Source organism: Pseudonaja textilis, chromosome 3, assembly GCF_049901715.1.
Source record: "Pseudonaja textilis isolate UNSWEBS1 chromosome 3, rPseTex1.2, whole genome shotgun sequence".
Lineage (NCBI taxonomy): Eukaryota > Metazoa > Chordata > Lepidosauria > Squamata > Elapidae > Pseudonaja > Pseudonaja textilis.
The window spans coordinates 101,879,990-101,898,506 of NC_141992.1; the positions used below are offsets into that span (position 1 = coordinate 101,879,990).

Consider the following 18,517-nt stretch of genomic DNA (forward strand, 5'->3'; position numbering starts at 1 on the left):
GCAGGCGTGGTGTGGTGTGGCGGGCATGGCAGGGGAAGGATACTACAAAATCCCATTCCCTTCCCACCCCACTAACCTGCTTTCCAGCTCTGTTCTCATGCACAGGGCAACAAAAGAAGACCTAGCCAATCAACTGGGACTCGGGAGGCAGAGATAGATGGGGGCGGGGCCAGTCAGAGGTGGTATTTGCCGGTTCTCCAAACTACTCAAAATTTCTGCTACCAGTTCTCTAGAACTGGTCAGAACCTGCTGAATACCACCTCTGGTGTTGGGCAATTCCTATTATGGATTAATGGCTTTGTCCTGCTTTGGATCTTGAGTGAGGGCTAATCCTATCACTCTGTCTTTGTTCAGGCTTTGCTGCAGGGAATTTCAAAATATCCTGTCTTGAATGAATTTCTGCCTGCAGTATTTGCTTTGCCTATTTCTTTATCTCTTATAAGTGCTGATATCTGCTGGGGGTTATTAAGGTGGGAGCTGCTTTCTCCTTCCAAGAGTATGTTTCTCCATTTCTCCCTTTGGGAAATACAATATTCTGCCTTTTTAATATTTCTCAAAATATTTCATTCTTTTGGAGTGGGATGGGTGCTAACTTTCTACAAAGGGAACACTATCTTGTTAGAGAAAAGAACAACTTTAAAGAAAAAGTAATATGAGCATCTTTAGATACAGAAATGTTCAACACCACTACCTTGATTATATAGTCTTTTGAAAAAAAGAAAGGATGCCATAGTGTGAGGGTATACATAGAGTGAGGAGGAAGAGTTAAAAGAAAATCATGATGAGAAGTTCAACTATGGGATCAAAACCCTGCACCATTTTTAGATGTTCCCCATTAAAATGAGGCTTTGATCAAGCAGTAATGCCTGTCATCTTGTCCCTTTTGACTTCCCTTACAGACTGAGTAGTTTCAGCCTCCTTGGGGTTTGTCAGCCCAGATTGGTTTGCCAGTCCTGTGTCCAATTTTGGGTCCCAGGAAGGGGTGCTTGGATTTTCTCTCATACAATCTAATGCCAGGACAGTGTTTGGGGGCCCAGCCAAAGTATTTGGAGCCATGAGGCAGAGTTGAGACCCCATTAGGGGTGCCATACGTTGAATGAAAAAGCATCACCATTAGGGTGTTGGCTAAAAAAGTCATTATAAAAATACCTTTGGGAGGAGAAATAAACTCAATCAATCAATCAATCAGAATGGTGTCAGTGTTCCGAGTAATGATCCCAGTCAATTCAGGACTCTGAGGCTGTAGCTTTTCTCAAAAAGCTTTCTTTATTGGATAGATATATCATATTGGCATGTTCAGGTGTGACTCCAACTCTAAATATTTCCTGCGGTTTGGTAAAGTTAAAAGAGTAGATATTCCCCACCCCCCAGTGTCACAGTTCACATTGACCAACCAGGTAAGCGGCAGGCTTCTCAGCTGCTCCCTCCAGCTGTTACCAGCACTGGTTGAGATGACCTTGGTTCCCAAGAGCCCTACTGCCATTATGTCTGGCACTTTAAAAGAAACTATTTTACACTACATTGGTCCCCGCTCCCCAATATGTACATTGGTCCCCATATGTATGGCAACCAAGAAACAAAGAAAAAGAGAATATGGCTTCAGCTAAAGTCGTTTCAAGAGTTGACAAACGGAGTTGGAAGGGACCTTGGAGGTCTTCTACTTCAACTGCCTGCTCTAGCAGGACACCCTATACTAGGGGTCTCCAGCTGGCTGAGGAATTCTGGGAGTTGAAGTCCACAAGTCTTAAAGTTGCCAAGGTTGGAGACCCCTGCCCGATACCATTTCAGACAAGTGGAAGTTACACAATCATCCACAGCAGTCCACTAGGAAAATCTGCTTTGCAAAGGCAAACAATAATAACAAAGAGTGTTCCAAGTGCAAGAAACATTTTCCTGTGAACAGCTGTCTTGCTATTTTTTATCTGGGTGATTTGTTGCTCACTAAAACTTGCTTTTCTAATTCCAACAGCTTCTTGTACAGTTTCTCTGCTGCGTCTTCATTAATATCCATCTGGAAATCAAAGAGGCAGGTAATCATTAAATATGCATATATGTTTAATAAATAAATAAAGGAGGGGGGAGTTGAAGTGCTAGTTCAGCTTCTGTCTCATATGTGAGATCTTTCTCCCCACGAAGTTGCCCAATTAAAAGCCACAGAAGCTGAAAGTATGTGCAATGCAAATCCACTGTCAGAAAAGCTGATGGGCAGGAAGATTCAATGAGACCCTGCATGGTACAGCTGAACCTCTCCCAAACAGCTGTGAATAGAAAAATCCCAGAAACTAGACTGGAGCGAGGAGCGACAAACTCAAAATGCTGGGTTAGTGTATTCCTCAAGATCCAGTCTGGGGTATGACTAAAGAATCCTGCTTTCCCATGTGTCTGCCACATCTGGACAAAGTGATTATTAGTAAAATCAACTCACATATAATATTTAGGATGACAAAATGTGTACAGGCAGTTCTTGAGTTACAACCGTAATTGCACATTAAAGTCAGGAGGACATTAAGTGATTCATGTTAAGTGAATGAGCCTCCACCCCAGCTCTCCTCAATGCATTTGTTAGACAAAGGTGTAGGTCAAATGCTTGGATTGTTAAGTGAGCATGGGGTGAATCAAGGGTGGGGAAGGCCAGGGCAGGGGCTACTGTAGGAATTAGACCACCTGCCTCTGGCCTCCCAATGCCTTCTCCCACTGAGATATTTCATGCCCGCTTCACTTGGGCCTCCTCTACCCAGCCCCAGCACCCACCACTCACTCAGATCATGCACTTACCTTTCAAAGATCTCCAGAGCTCAGGATGTCAGGGTAGGAAAGGAGGGCAGGCTGACCATTACCGGATCCCATGGCAGAAAAGAAGCTTTTTTTGAGATGCTGCCAAAGCTCTGTGTTTTCAGCAAAACTCTTTCCTTGCTAAATGCTACCTCTCTTTCCCAGCAAAGACATGTGGTCACATGCTGCCTCAGCAAGTGCAACCTCTTCCCTTGTTATCGCTCTCCCTCTTTCTGCAGGCAAATGTATGTTCTTCCCAGGGAATGGATGCATGGGGTGCGTGTGTGTGTGTGTGTGTGTGTGTGTGTAAACTATTCCTTGCTGCACGTGTGCATTTGCTAGGAGAAAGAGGCAGGGTGGGCTGAATGCATTTGCAGGGAGAAAAAGGAGAATGGTAGCAAGGGAAGAGATTGCATTTGCTGGGAGAAAGAGGCAATATATGGTTGTGTGCAGGAAGAGAGAGAGGCAGCATATAGCAAGAGAATAGTTTTACTAATAAAACCAGAATCTCAGGAAGACTGCTTTTCTATCACTTGGCTCTGTAATGGAGTGATATGTCCTCTTTTCCTACCCCAACAACCTGAGCTCTGGAAAGGTAAGTGAGCAATCAGTGATAGAGGCGAGCAGGCAGGCAGGAGTGTACATAACTTTCAGGCTCAGTGCCTATGGAGATCTGCGTCAGGATGGGGGGAAATAGGCGGAGGGGGGGAGATATGTTGCAGCGCCTCTGTGGTCAGCGCCGCTTCAGTTGTAAGGGCAAATGACCGCAGAGATGCTGCAACGTACACAATTTCAGAACTGGGTCCTAAGTACTTTTTGGGTATCTGTCATGACTTTGAACTGTTCCTAAGTGACCTTTCATAACTCTAGGACTATCTGTATGTGCCTAGGCTCTAACACAAGAAAATTAGGGGGATTAAAGACTGGGATGGATGGGGTTTATTGCAATGAGTATGGCTTACACAGAAATATCTCTCCAATTTCTAAAATTCTACATTCATTAACTATGTGACTGTTTATAAGATGTACTGGAAAGGACTTTCTGGCAATCCTCAGTGGGAACCCTAATTTATACTGCCTGGTTGTAGAACTATCCATAAATGTATTGCACAGCACTCTATACCTACAGAAACAGTGCTTACGGTATCATTTCATCAAAAGAATTGACTTACCTTGCGGCTCTCAGTGTAATTCTTCCCAAAAACAGTAGTACAACTGTAATATTTCACCAGGGGATCCAGCAACTCTGGCTTCTGCTTAAACAACCAAATCTAGAAGGGATCCGAAACATTTCTTATTCCATGGGCTCTCCATTCAAGACACTCCATGACAGTGCTGAGAACATTTAACATCTCAGCACTGGGAGGCTTTTCACAGAAAACAAGGAACAGGGTGATCTATCTAAGGGATGGCAGGAGGAAAGAAACACCTAAAGAAGATAACAAGCAGGTCAACCCAGAGCACAAGCAATAAAAGAGATGGAAGCATTGCTCAGGTTTTAAGAGAACTTGGCTGATTTCAGAGTGCATGGAAGCAAAGCCATGTTTCCTGGTCACTGCTGAATTCTGCCTCCAATTTCTAACTCTACAAGATCAGTCTGCAGCCCTCAGCTGTGAGGGAAAGAAATATATACATTGTTTCTATAGACTTCTTACCTATTTTTACTGCCTATTCTTTTTTCATTAAAAGGAATGTACTAGGCAAGACCAAACCCACAACATTTGCAAGAGTTTTGCCTTTACCACAATAAAATAGCTATCAGCGTTGAGTCATGCAATCTAGATAGATGTTGTGGTTAGCCGGCAGCAGGTGCGGATGGTGGAAGAGAGCGAGGACTCAAAGGAGGGGGCAGGACCATCAGGGAGTGGACCGCTGCCTTCAGGGATGGTGGGGGCTGGCAGCAGTGATGAGGAGGTTCCAGAAGAGCCCGTGCTAAGTGCGTGTGAGCGCAGGATGATTCGTAGAAGAGAACAGCTAAAGCTGTACAGACGACTCAGGAGTAAGGATGCAACGTAATGGCCCCTCCCTCCAGGGAATATAAGCCTGGTTTCAAACGGTTTTTGCCTTGCAAAAACATTGGAAGGATTCAGTATGTGATTACAGACTCTGATTTATGTGAAGACTTCTGCCAAGGTTTTTTCTACTTGGACTAATTGGCTGCAAGCCATTGGTTATCTACAAAGAGGTTTATTTGTAGATTAAAACCCTGAAAGTTTGAGTTATTGAGTTTATCTGTGTTTGCTCTCGGAGATTTTGACTGGGTCAGAACAATAGGACAGGATAGAACCAAATGGCTATGTGGATACCCTGAGCCATGGATGTATCTAAGAGCATTTTACCTGTGCTTCTGCTCCGTTGTACGGTATCAGAGTGTATGTAGGGGTGCACAGGCGTAGCTAGTAGAGCAAAAAAAAAGCAGAAAGTTAGTTTTCTCTTCCCCCATGAAAAAAACTGAACTAAAAAATCTGTTTCAAATGAATCAGTTTTACAATTTTACTAGCCATTTTAATATTCCTGACAGAAAATTCTCAAATAGGATTTACACTGTGGGTACTACAGGATAGAATGGATGGGCAACTCTTTCTGAGCTAAGAACCTAGCTTGAATTTTAACATCATATAGTGGATGTATTCACAAAATAGCCACCATGGGAACCTTGCCACAATGGACACAGCCATAACAAAACAACCATTTAATGGAAGGTAAGCCAGAAAGGTAGAATTCTTAATAAATATGATTCTAATGACAAGTGCCTCCTTTGGCAATATGCCAGCTTCCATTTAATAGCTTTGCAAAGGATTCCTTTATAGTCAAGCGGGCAGAGAATTTGTTGGGCACCAGTGTTTAGGAACACACTGGCAGGTATGAAATAGTTTGTCTCCGTATAACGAAGTAAGAGATACTTTCAGTACATTTTGTATTTTTCACATTATGCTGAATCCTGAGGTACAAATCAGTTTTTCTTATGATTCTTTATGAAACTGAATCAATCCTTCTCTCCCTCAAGTTTACATTTGTGATGCAATAATACTTCAAAAGGCACTTACCAGCCATAAGAAAGGGAAAAGCAGCTTCCAGAAAAGAGGGGACATCATTTCATATGTCATATTGGTCATTACAATACCTGGACACATGACACTTGAAAATAAACCCTAATGTGGAAAAAAGAGAGAGGGAAGCAATGGGAGGTGGAGAGAAGTTTATCATATAAAATATAATCACACTACACATAGTCATGCTCAGCTATGCCTGTTGACTAATCCACACACAAAAAAGGAAATAAATTCTTTTCTAAGCCTCCTTTTCCAAAACAGTCTCTTCTGCGTTTTATGAATATAAACAGCAGAGGACTAAAATGGTGGTATTTGGCCTTGAGGCCAATAGAAAGGGACCTCCATAGAGTGAAATTGTTCTCCAGGCTTAGGGATCTTTTGGCAATGAAGTTGATTGTTGTTGGTCAAATGAGACAATTCTTCCCATGTCCTGGTGGGTCTTTCAGAATTATATAAGACATTGAAATTTAAGAGACCCACCATTTAAATTTTACAACCTAAACTACATAATAGCACAAGCAGAGAATGAACTGGGTGCAACTTTTATCTTAAAAGCAAACCCCATCTCTAAGATTAGGGCATCTACAGCAACCAGAGATTACATGACGAAGTTCAATGTAGCCAGGAGAATATTTGTTGTTTTTCTACATGGTAGCCTGGCTTTATCTTGCCAGTTCCTCCCAAATCTTGAATCTCAGCCCTTTCATTTGCCTTCTCTCTAAATCAGGCACCTGGCCCATATAGGGAAAAATGGCAGTCAGAAGGACAAAAGATGGAAGACAGGATGGGAGAAATTATGGCAATGTTCTACTTTGATAGTGACAATGCAATATGTAGGTAAACTATTTCTTGAATAATCAGACAGAGTCAGAACAATGACAAATTCTACATCTGCATCAATATGTATCTAAAAAGTTAAAATGTATCTTTATCTGAAATAGGCACATATGGTAATTTGCTTACAATACCTTGCTTGATTCCATTACTTGCTATAAAGGTCAATGCTATAAGATATTGAAATCTATGAAGCTGTCCCTTCTCTGTCTCTGAAGCTTTAGAAATCTCAGCTATGTATTATTTACAAACTTTGAAGCTTATCTTTCCAGCCACAGGGACAGCATACTTATTCTTTGATGTTTCTGCTGCAGTCCTCTGAAAATCAGAAGAGCTGAGCCTCACCTGCTTGTTGAAATGGTTGTTTAAAGCCACACTTGCAAGATCAGTGCAGTATTTAGAGGAACTGTAGGACTGTTTCCCCTGCTTGTGCTGGATGTCATCAAGGCTAAAGTTAGATATATGGGCACTGACTGAAGAAGTCCAGATGAGCTGGGAAGGATTTTCAAGGCAGCAAAGAAGAGGCTCCAGCTGCCGGATCTGAAAGGAAACAAACCAAGGTTTCTAAGATTTCAAGCCTATAGAACTGGGAAACATAGCAGCTTTACAATATCAATGCTATGACGACATGCTTATTTTCAGAAGTCAAAACTACAAGGTGTACATGCATTTGCTCAAAACTTCCCTACCAATACAAAATGTCCAAAGAAGTTGGTTGCAAAGACTTCCTGCAGGCCATCTGGATTGACCCTGTCCTGCTGGGTCATCAGCCCCTCTGCTGTGGTGAGCATTCGAAATGCCTTGCTGAAAAGAAGACATTACATTTAATTTTTCCAAGGAAAGGACTGAAACTTTAATGATTACCAAAAATATCATTTCCTTGCCATTAAGCATTTGTGTAGAGCTCCGATTTTTCTTTTTGTTATTGTGAGAATTGGCAGAATCCTTAACTTGAAATCAAGTTTCATTTGAAAACTGTAGAAGTCTAGAATTCTTAAATTTGACCATCAGCAATCTCCAGTAAAGTTTTAGAAGTTCTCCGAGACCTCAAAGAAAATAACCAAAAGTGAGCCATGAGTTCTAGTTTTTTTCTGTAACATACAATTGGCTAGTGTCCCCTATTGAAATTGCTGTTGAAAAGCAGCACTTTATTATGTTCTGTTTGGCAATATAAATGGTTGATCCTTGACCGCTTTCTCTTAAACCTATGTAAAAAGCAGTGCCTCTATATATTTTTCAATGTGATCCAAGCTTTTTCCTACAGCATAGCTAATTTGGTTGAAAATACTTGGCACTGGCACAATAATGCAGTGGTTTTTTTTTTTTCTGAAGCCTCTTTTTGTCCAAAAACTGGTTTGGACTGAATGTGATAAACTTCGACCAACATATCGGGCAACAATGGTCACCCTGACAAATGAAATTAGAAGAAAGCTACAGTGCGTATGATGTGAAGAACAAAACAGATAGTAGTCTTGGGCTTTCTTTAAGTCAAGGCTTTTAAATTTCTGCCACCAGCATATAAGCAAATTTTATGTCTAAGCTGTGAAAGGTAGAAAGTAATTTTAAAACTTGGAAGGAGAGCTTCTAATTCATGGATGTCCCAAAAATCCTATTGGATATATATTCTCTAGCACTATTGCACAAAAGAAAGGACAAAGAAAAGCATGTGGGTGGCCAGGAATTGGATTCTGCTCTGGACAAAGTAGAAAGGGGTGGCACACCTCATGGATCTGGTTCCAAGAAGGCAAATTCATAACTCTTGTGTGGCTTTAATGTTTTTAACACAGGAGAAAGTCTGCATGGGTAAAGAGTAAGACCAGGCTCTGACCCTGGTTAACTTATCTATTTGCTACTCTTTACTGAAATATCCATTGTATCCATACCTCCATTTTATATGGCACACGTAACACCACTTTTATGAGAGCTGCACTGGTTACTGATATGCTTCTGGCTGCAATTCAAGGGACTAGTTGTCATCTTTAAAGCCCTACATGTCTTGGGACTGGAGTACCTGAGGGATTGCTTTTTTCCAAGAGTCTCCACCCTCCAACTCAATCTATCAGAATGGGCATGCTGCAAATCTCATTAGCCAGAGTGTTGGCTGGTGGGGATTAGATAAAGGTAAAGGAGTCCTTGAGGTTTTTACTTTGCTAATAGCTGCTCTAGGGGGTGGTACTCACCTCCATTTTAGGGGGCATTGAGCCAGAGCTTTCCAAAAGCTTTTCTGCAGTCATGTAGCCAGCTTGATGTCAGAGAGTGCTGTTACTTTCTCACTAAAGTGATACCTATTTATCTATTAGGTTGGCAGGAGCTAGGATGAAGATATGAGCTCACCCCATTGTGTGGTGCTTGGGTCTCAAACCTGGGCTGTCAGCCAAGCCCAGCGTCTTCATTGTTGAGCCACTGCACTGCCATGGAGGTGACTAGATGATGAGCTTTCTCCACAATGCTGCCTGCTCTATGGAACATTCTCCCTTCAGAGGCTAGAATGGCCCCAACCCTGTTAGCCTTTCATCAGGCTCTAAAGATCTGCCCATGTTCCTAAGCTTGTGCTGAATGTGACAAGAGTTCCTGGCTGTATTGCTAATTGGCTAAGTACCTCGGCTGCTATGTATATTTATTTTAGATGTTTGTATTAATTTTTATTTTAAAATGTTTAATGTCTTGTATTGTAATGTATTTTTTAAATTGTAAGCTAAGGGGTAGCTATAGGGAAGGAAGGAAGGAAGGAAGGAAGGAAGGAAGGAAGGAAGGAAGGAAGGAAGGAAGGAAGGAAGGAAGGAAGATTTCTGACATCCACTGCCCATTTCCCACAAGGAAATGCGAATTTGTAAGTAACTCCCACTGATTTTTTTTAATGCCTATGATCATTCTGTTTCTCTGTTTAGGTAGGGAAATGTTATACCTGGAGAAGAGGCCACGTAAAAATGCCCAGAAACTGACACGTGGATTGACCATGATCCCAGCATTCAAGAAGAGATAATCCAATCTATGAAATCTATACAATGAAGGTAACACATGGTTATTGCAAGAAGAAACAGGAACAAAATGTCTTGCCAAAAACAAAAACCCTCTTAGTTGCATAATTTAACTTGAAAGGCTTAAATGCATAACTAATCTAAAAATGTAATATGTCAATATGTAATAACTAATAACACTCTGTCTTCCTCCAAGAGGTAGTTCTGGGCTAAATGTTCATATTTATGAACTGTTAAATGGAGAAACCAGAAGGCTGATCTCAGAATGACCTCTCCCTGAGCAGAAACAAAAAACCACCTCCTTGCTTTGTATTCACATTTAAGAAAATTAATTTTCTTCTCTTAACAGAGTATTTAAACATATATGCCCGAAGAGTCCAGGAAAAGTTTTACTACTTGATTTTGCCAACTGTACAAGGACATGTTTAGCCATTAAGTAGTGGGATTACAATTCTTACGATACCTTACCATTAGATGTTCTTATTGGCATTGATGAGGATGAACTTCAACATTTATGAAGAATACTCAAATTATCTATTTACTCACATAGTATATAAGCACAATGATCTTTGTTATTGGTCCAATACAGACAAAGAAAAACTTGGAGTAATAACTCTGCAGTTATCCTATGGCACAAATTTTTGCATATTCCATAATTCATACTGCATAAGATCTGTAGTGCTCCTCGACAAAATATCCATCACATTGGGTCCAAATGTCCATCAAGAGCTTACACTGGTATAGACCACCCTTTCCTTGAATGGATGGGTGGACTGGACATTAACATTTGAACCACTGTTAAGTCCATGTTTTTGCCATACGCTAAATAAATAAATAAACTGCATAAGAAAAGTGTACCAGTCTTAGAGGTAACTACACCGAGGCCACCCGGCATCGTCCGGATGAAGGCGTTGGCTTGGAGTTATGTCTGGTGGCCTGGATTGGACGATGACATCGTCAAGTGGGTAAGCTCATGCCACCTAGCGGGTCCCATGGCAGAGAGAGCCGTTAGATCCACAAAAGAAGCATTAGCCAGATTCAGCAAGGAAGATTGGCATCACAGACTCTCCCGCTTCTTACTAAGCCAACACTCAACCCCCTTGCACGGTCACCAACAAATCCCCAGCTGAACTTCTGATGGGTAGACGCCTAAGGACTGTATTGGATAGGCTCCACCCTCACTATTGCCCTGATACCCTCTCGCTTCAATGATGGGGGTCAGAGATTTTGTCTTGCAGGAACATGTCTTCGCAAGAAACTACGCCGGAGACCCGCTTTGGATTCCTGGAGTGATAGTAGCCATCACCGGTCCCAGGTCGTACCGCGTCCAGCTGGAAGACGGCCGCATCTGGAGAAGACACCTGGATCAGCTAAGGAAGCGACAGGGCACCTTCGCCAGTGCCGGATCGTGGGCTCAGGTCGACCCCAGGTGCCACACCAAACGCTATATCGAAGACCGTGCCAGGATTCCTTAGCCACCACCACCCGGACCAAGGAGCAGGCAGTAGACCAGGACTGCCCGATGGGTCCTCCACTTGAACCAGCAGACGGGCCACGACATCACCGACCAGTAGCACCGCACCGGTACCAGCGCAAACCGCAGAGCGAGGCTGCACCCCATCACCAACCCTACCGGTTTCCTTGAACACTGAGACACTTGGTAACTCACCTGAGATTCTGACGCTCGGGCGCCAGCACAGACCGCCCGCTTATTTAAATGACTATGCGTGTTCGCATCTGGGGGAAGGGGTGTTATGTCCCTGGAACTTACCAAAGTCCCCACCCAGGTCCGTTCATGCTGCGGGGCGTTTGCTGCCCTCATTGGCTGGCCTTCCCTCGACAGCCGGCTATAAAAGCCAGCTGCAGGGTCCGCCAGCCGCTGTTCGTTGTGAGCCTGCTCCAGGCAAGGCTAACACGTTCAGTCCTTTATTGCTCCAATAAAGTCTTGTTGCATCCATGCCCTGGTCTAGCCTCTCATTGCTCAACTACAACAAAAAGCATCCTAGGTCAGTGGAGTGAGGAAAAAATCAACACCAGTCATTTTACATTAGAACAAACTACTGCTAAAGCTTCTAGACCATAGAAGTAAAATTAGAAGTAGTTGCCACTGCAGGGACCAGCAAAAAGTATGCTTTCTAGCTATGCCCTTCCCTCACAATGCCTTTCTGCCATCTTTCTATTGTTTTTTTTGCTAGTCAAAGGTTCTCAGTTGTTTGTAGAAGAATTAGTGCAAGGCCTCCATTGCCTCCTTTCACTGTTGTTCTGTGCCTGGTTCTCTATTTGTTTCTGCTATCAAATGTTTTGCTCTGCTTTGAAAAAAAAAAAGATTAGTGGTATCCTTAATCAGGAGTGGGATTCTACAGGTTCAGGACAGTTCGGGTGAACCAGATCCCCTCCCCTCTCCGGAGTCCCCACGAGGCCCTTCTGGCTCCCAGGTAACTGTAGGGTAGCCTCCTGGGAGCAAAAACGGGGCATGGGGGGGGGGGGTCCAGCGCTGCCCCCCTGCTTTTGCTCCTAGGAGACTCCAGGGAGGTTTGCTACACCAAAAATACAATGTAGGGGGGTCCGGCGCTGCCCCCCGTTTTTGCTCTCAGGAGGCTCCAGGGAGGCTTGCTAGGCCGAAAACGCCACCCTCCCACTCTGCTTTTGCTCTTAGGAGGCTCCAAGGAGGCTTGCTAGGCCCCATTTTGGGCCTAGGAGGCCTCCCTGCAGCCTCCTGGGAGCATCTAGCCATCCAGTATGCCTGGATTCAGTGTTTAGCCAAAAGAACATTTGGAGCTAATACAGTATTGATTACTGCCTTGGGAGTGTTCCAGGTAAACAAAACTATTTTGTAGTCTCCTAAAACTGTTGGAGCCAATCTTCTTTCTTTATTCCATATCCTCCACTTCAAAGCTAGTAACTTGCTCTGCTTTTTCATGCCAGGCTTAGTGTGGTGAGTTCAGAGTGGATTTTGTAGAGAACAGCTTGCCTTTAGGTCTCAGTCATTTGCTCAATTTCAGAGCATACATTACATAATTTCCAAAGCATAATTCAGACTATTCAGCAGTTTGCCTAGCTGCTGCTTCATTACTTCAATTGCTGTCACAACCTTTATGGAGCGTCCAATGGCCTTTTAAGTTTGACAAGCAAAAAACACAGTAAATATTTCTCACAAATATTTTCCTTCTTCCACTTTGTGTTCGATATTTAACATACCAAATTATGTGCTCTGTTACTATTCAGGTAGTTTGCAAACTTGTGTTTTTGTTGTTGGAAGACAACTATTTAATTTGAAGATGGTGGTAAATTCTTGGTAATAAAATGGCAAGTAGAAAGGCTCACTTCTACTTGCCATTTAGAAAGGGTTAGAAAGAATGAGAAGGTTAACCTTTGCTTTGTTTCCAGTCTCCTTTTCTTGACTTGGTCTTCATAAAAAGTAGCTTTGGAATTGAAGCCATATGTGTTAAAACAAAATTATTTCTGTTTTAAGTACAAGTATGCAAAAAGTTTCAAGATTAATCCAAGATGTTTAATGGCTTTAAATATCTGGGTTTTGTGCTAAATGTTTAACTCAGAGGTCTTCAAACTTGGCAACTTTAAGACTTGTGGACTTCAATTGCCAGAATTCCCAGCCAGCTATGCTGGCTGGAGAATTCTGGGACTTGAAGTCCACAAGTCTTAAAAGTTGCCAAGTTTGGGGACCCCTGGTTTAAGTAGAAAGAGGTTCCAGCTGAAAATATACCATGAATAGCATGGAGATGCATGGTAGCTCTTTCTTTCTTTTTCTTTCTTTCTTTCTTTCTTTCTTTCTTTCTTTCTTTCTTTCTTTCTTTCTCTTAAAAGGAAGAAAAAGAAAGATGGAGGGATGGGAGAAAGTAAGGGAGGGAAGGGAGAAAGAGGGAAGGGAAAGGAATGTGAATGAGATATGGATGGATGGATGAATGGATAGAGGGAGGGAGGGGAAAAAAAAGGAGACGAAGGAAGGACCACAAACCTTGGCACGAAATGCAGCTTCAGAGGATGCTTTGAAACAGTACAGCAATCCCGGGCTGGAAGGAACCTCAGGGGTCATCTAGTCCAACCCCGCTCCAAGAGCATTGTTAAAGTGAGTTTCTATCTTTTGACCCAGCCAGTCACGCAACCACCAAGCCATGCTCAGCCAGTCATGTGACCATCAAAACACACCAGCCAGCAAGCCACGCTACCCAGTCACATGACCAAGTCACACCCACAAATTAGGCCATGCCCAGAACCGGTTGTTAAGAAATTTGAATCCCACCGCTGTCCTTAATATAGCTACTTCTTGAAAAATTATTCAAGATTAACTTGTTGTAGAAATATGCAGTAACAGTATGACTTATAAATCCATTTGAACAGGACTTCCTGAGCTACACATTCTTTCCAATAGACCGCTTCTAGCTACTCATCCAAGTGCCATTCTCCTCCCCATACCTCATCTTTATTTCTTGAGCTGCATGTAGGACAGATTCCAGCCTGCCAACATCTATTTTAACAATGCTGATGTGTGCACGGGGGAAGGATGATAATAAGTTGTCACGGGTGGCATTGGCTTTGTCCATGTTTCTGCAGGCTAAACAAATATGGATGTTTTCATCTTCCTGGAGCAGACGTTCACACAGCGCAGAACCAATCCCACTGCAAGAGTAACAACATACAGTTAAGGCCTGTCATAGAGTATCACCATCAACGCTCTTTGAAGTTCATTATGCAACAGTTGAGAAAATATATTCCCTAGTATCTCTCTGTAAATGTGTGCATTCCATAAATGCCAAAGTGATTTTCCTATAGATGTTAAAAGAGATTTTATAAATTAATTGTACGAAGATACACAAGAGTAGGAACAGTGAACCAGAAGACCCTGAAACATTTCTTCACTGGTGGACAGAAAGTGGCTTTGCTTTGTCTTCAATGACTTCCTTTAGCATGCTGAAGAGGATCTTGGAAAGGGATTCGACTTATAGTGCATCCCTGTTCTTTCCTGTGAAATAATCTCACTACCATTAATTGGATAGATATGATGAATGTTACTGTTGGGAAGATAGGACATCATTATAATGAAAAAAAAAACTTATTTATAAGAGATCACCTGATTTTTTTTAGTACAGATCCAACAGACTTGCACAAAAGATTTATCTGCCATTATATATTCGATAGAAGACTATTGGTTCATTATCCAAACAACTGGATATTATTAGAAATACAGATAGATGCAATAGCATGACAAACATATAGATGGTTAACAAAATGAAATTCAATGTAGAGAAAAATAAAGTCTTACACTTAGGCAAGAAAAAGCAAAATTACACATATAGACTGGGTGAAACCAGGCTCGATAGCAGTAACTGTGAGAGGGATCTTGGAGTCTTAGTGGACAACCAGTTAAATACAAGCCAGCAGTGTGCAGCAGCAGCCAAAAAAGCTAATGCTATCCTAAATTGCATCAACAGAGGGATACAATCAAGATCTAATACCACTCTATAAAGCCTTAGTAAGACCACACCTAAAGTACTGCACCCAGTTTTGTCACCACATTATAAAAAAGATGTCGAGGCTCTAGAAAAAGTACAGGGAAGAGCAACCAGGATGATTAGGGGGACTGGAGACTAAAACATATGAAGAATGGTTACAGGAACTGCGCATGGCTAGTCTAGTAAAGAGAAGGACCAGGGGAGACATGATAGCAGTCTTCCAATATTTGTGGGGCTGCCACAGAGAGGAAGGAGTCAAGCTATTTTCTAAAGCACCCCGAAGGCCAGACAAGGAATAATGGATGGAAACTGAACAAGGAGAGTTTTAACCTGGAAATAAGGAGAAACTTTCTGACAGTGAGAACAATCAACCAATGGAACAGCTTGCCCTCGGAAATTGTGGGAGCGCCATCACTGGAGGCTTTCAAGAAGAGATTGGACTGCCATCTGTCAGAAATGGTGTAAGGTTTCCTGCTTGGGCAGAGGGTTGGACTAGAAGACTTACAAGGTCCCTTCCAATTCTGATTATCTGTTATCTGTTATGGTTGTTAGAGCTAGAGAGGAATAATTAGTTGTGGGATATATTAGCACCAATAATTCCAAAAGAGCTTTTTCCAAAAGGCAGCTGGTCTTTCTTGGCTTTTTCTTCGAAAACATTTCCCTTCTTATCCAAGAAGCTTCTTCAGTTTTAACTTTAGAAGTGAACCTAATAACCTGGATGACTGAGAATCTACACAGACAATTAGCATAGTAATATTCAAGAAAAATAGCTGTGTCATTCCAGAAGCAAAGAAAAAGTTTGATAAGGAGGATGCTAAAATCCAAGATAAAGTCCAAGATAAGCCATCTACCACATTTCACATATAAGTCAACAAAATTTCCTTGCCAAGGAGACTACAATTGAAAAAGCAAATCACCAATCCATATCAGACTGGCATGGATGAGATGAGCAGATTTATGGTGGTTCTGGAAAAGAGGAGCCTGGAATGAGAGTATACAGACAGATCTGCTTTCTTGCTATGCACAGGTCTTGCTCCTTAGTTCAATACACTGTAGGCAAAATGGCTTCAAAACATGCGGCCAAACTGCCTTATTGGTTATGAAATCTTCTAGCAAGGCATCTTCACCTTCTCCAAAGTAGCCTGCATTTATAGAATAAGTTGCAACCATTCTGCCTTGCCCGATTTCAAAACTAAAATTGCAAAGGCTCCAAAATATTGCCCTCTAAAGCATGAAGAGATTTCTTAGGTAGTTTACTGAATCCCCTTATCCCTCACAGAGAGACCGCAGTGAGACTTTTAAGTGCATCCTGGGAAAGAGAACTCTCTGAACCCTTAATTTAACTAGTTGTCTAGGTGGTGGCAAATATGGTAACTGAGTTATGCACTTTGAAAAAGTATTGTTTTATTGGCCTTAAATCGTTTGCTTAAATCGTTTGGCGACTCCAAATTACAGTATTAAGAGAAGTTTTTTTTTACCCAGTTTTTTTAAAAGAAAACTTTTATCATGTAGAAAAACACCCAGATACTTTAATGTTTCTTCACAAAACTGCAACTATCTGATTGTTTCTTTTAAGATCCAGTTATTTATCAAGCTTGACATTTTACTGACTGACAGCTAGAACAGAATGTTCATGTACCTTGCCTTTCCACAAATGAAAGGATTAGATACTTGATCTGCCTTTGCCCTGCTTTTTGTTAAGGGATAAAAAGATATTAGGCTAGCTGACAAGAACGAAAGTTGAGTCTTAAGTAAAAATAGCAAGGCATCCTTTAATTTATTATACTGATATATACAATTCAATTGTTTCACCTGCCCTACAGAGCTCCCTTCACTTTACCGAACTTTCAAGAGGATGGTGAGCACAATGCAGCTTGTTCTTAAAAGTCAGTCAACAAAAATTAAAATATTAAAAGAATGTACAAAATGTAGCCTGGACACAATTCAACAGAGTAGAATATTTTCAAGTTCCCACCGAGCCTACGCTTTTACCCACAAGGTTCATCAATACACCGGATCTAAGCATGCTATTCCTGCCGGATCGTCTTCTATGGGACCGGCACCTCCTTTCAAATTAACTGCATAAACAGATTACATCTCCCCCTTTTCCAGGCTTTATCTCAGCGCTCCGTTCTCACCTGGTGGCGCCGGTGACTATGGCTACCCTTTGCATAGTTGTAAGGATCACAAGTCAAGGGGGTCGATCGAAAATGAAGGCGAGACGCCGGGACCGGCTATTTAATTCAGGGTATGCGCCGCCTCCAAGGCTTCCTTCTCAGCAAGGCCCCGCCCCTTAGCAACTCATCGCTGGCTCAGATTGGCGGCCACCTCCCGGTCCCCAGTCTGGAGGAAGGTGTGAAGCAAATGGGGAAACGGGGCGGTGGCGTGAGAGTAGCCCGACGATGGAAAGGCGGGACCTGGGGAAACTCAGCCACTTCGCTTAGTCACAGGCATTGGGACGACGAAAGAACGTTCCCCGGGTTGTGAGCTTGTCATTGGGTGGAGGCAATGCAAAGGAATATGTAAATAGCTATGGCTCTGCTGTAAGAAGGCGCGAAAGGCGGCTAAGGTAAAGAATGAGGGTGAGGCGTATGAGCTATTAATGAGCCGATTAAGTCGACTTACCTGCTTGTTCCTAGACTTCGGCTTTTCCCAGAGCCATTGAAAGAGATGATTGGCTCTTGAAAACCAATGCTTTAGATAAGAAGGCTTCGAATATAACCCTGTAATATACTCAGAAATTAATACCATTTAATTTAATGACATTCACGGAATTGAACATAGCTTTAAGAGGGCCTGAAGGAATTCGTGGATCGAGGCTACTTGGTAGACCACTCAGTTAAAGATAGCCTCCCTGTTTGGAAGGAACATGTCTCCCTGTACCACTTACAAGGTGCACAAATAAAAGTAAAGGCAGAAGCTTTCCAGAGCCAGCTATAAAGCCAATTGCAAAGATGGTAGGATTGCATGAATGAGCTTATTGGGGACTCATCCGTAATTAAACATTTCTCCCAATACAAGGCTTGATTTGAACAAATTACTTCATTCACAGTCTAGGTTGGTGTTTCATAGAGTTGACAACTTTAAGATGTGTGGGTCTCAACTTTTAGATGTGTGGGTCTCAACTTTGAGAATTCCCCAGTCCAGCTCTGATTAAACGCTACCTTGTTGATGCAGTCAGTGGTTGCCAGTTGTTGAGCTTCTCTTGGTTGTGTGGGCTGTTACACCATGCCCCATCACCTTCAGTCACTTCAAGGCCATTTTGGCCTGGGCTGCAGGGAAAATGGGACCTTTGATTTCCATAGAAGCATCTGCTCACAAACACTGACAAGCTTTATATGGGTTCTTGTTATGTCTCACCTTTCTTCTTTCCAAAAAAGATGAAAGAGTCCAAACTCACACAAACACA

The 18,517-nt window shown here is 42.3% G+C and overlaps 1 protein-coding gene across 1 annotated transcript; it reads right to left on the reverse strand.

The window, feature by feature from the left end:
* Nucleotides 1-1,247: 1,247 nt before the first annotated feature.
* On the reverse strand, nucleotides 1,248-17,538 carry HSD17B7 (hydroxysteroid 17-beta dehydrogenase 7). The gene is made up of 9 exons (XM_026703377.2): nucleotides 17,247-17,538; nucleotides 14,072-14,275; nucleotides 9,565-9,657; nucleotides 7,349-7,463; nucleotides 7,005-7,199; nucleotides 5,820-5,924; nucleotides 5,112-5,168; nucleotides 3,945-4,043; nucleotides 1,248-2,011 (listed from the first exon to the last, which is right to left on the reverse strand). The coding sequence occupies exons 1-9, from the start codon at nucleotides 17,279-17,281 to the stop codon at nucleotides 1,919-1,921; spliced, it is 996 nt and encodes a 331-aa protein (XP_026559162.2). The 5' UTR covers nucleotides 17,282-17,538; the 3' UTR covers nucleotides 1,248-1,918.
* Between the last annotated feature and the right edge of the window lie 979 nt (nucleotides 17,539-18,517).

Bases quoted from the DNA above. Each gene is read 5' to 3' on its own strand.
- HSD17B7 (XM_026703377.2), bottom strand. From the start codon at position 17,281: ATGCAAAGGGTAGCCATAGTCACCGGCGCCACCAG. The intron at 9,658-14,071 runs GTATGGGGAGGA...TTCATTGTATAG, and splicing joins GCTCAAGAAATAAAGATGAG to ATTTCATAGATTGGATTATC. The intron at 5,925-7,004 runs GTGAGGCTCAGC...TTTCCACATTAG, and splicing joins ACAACCATTTCAACAAGCAG to GGTTTATTTTCAAGTGTCAT.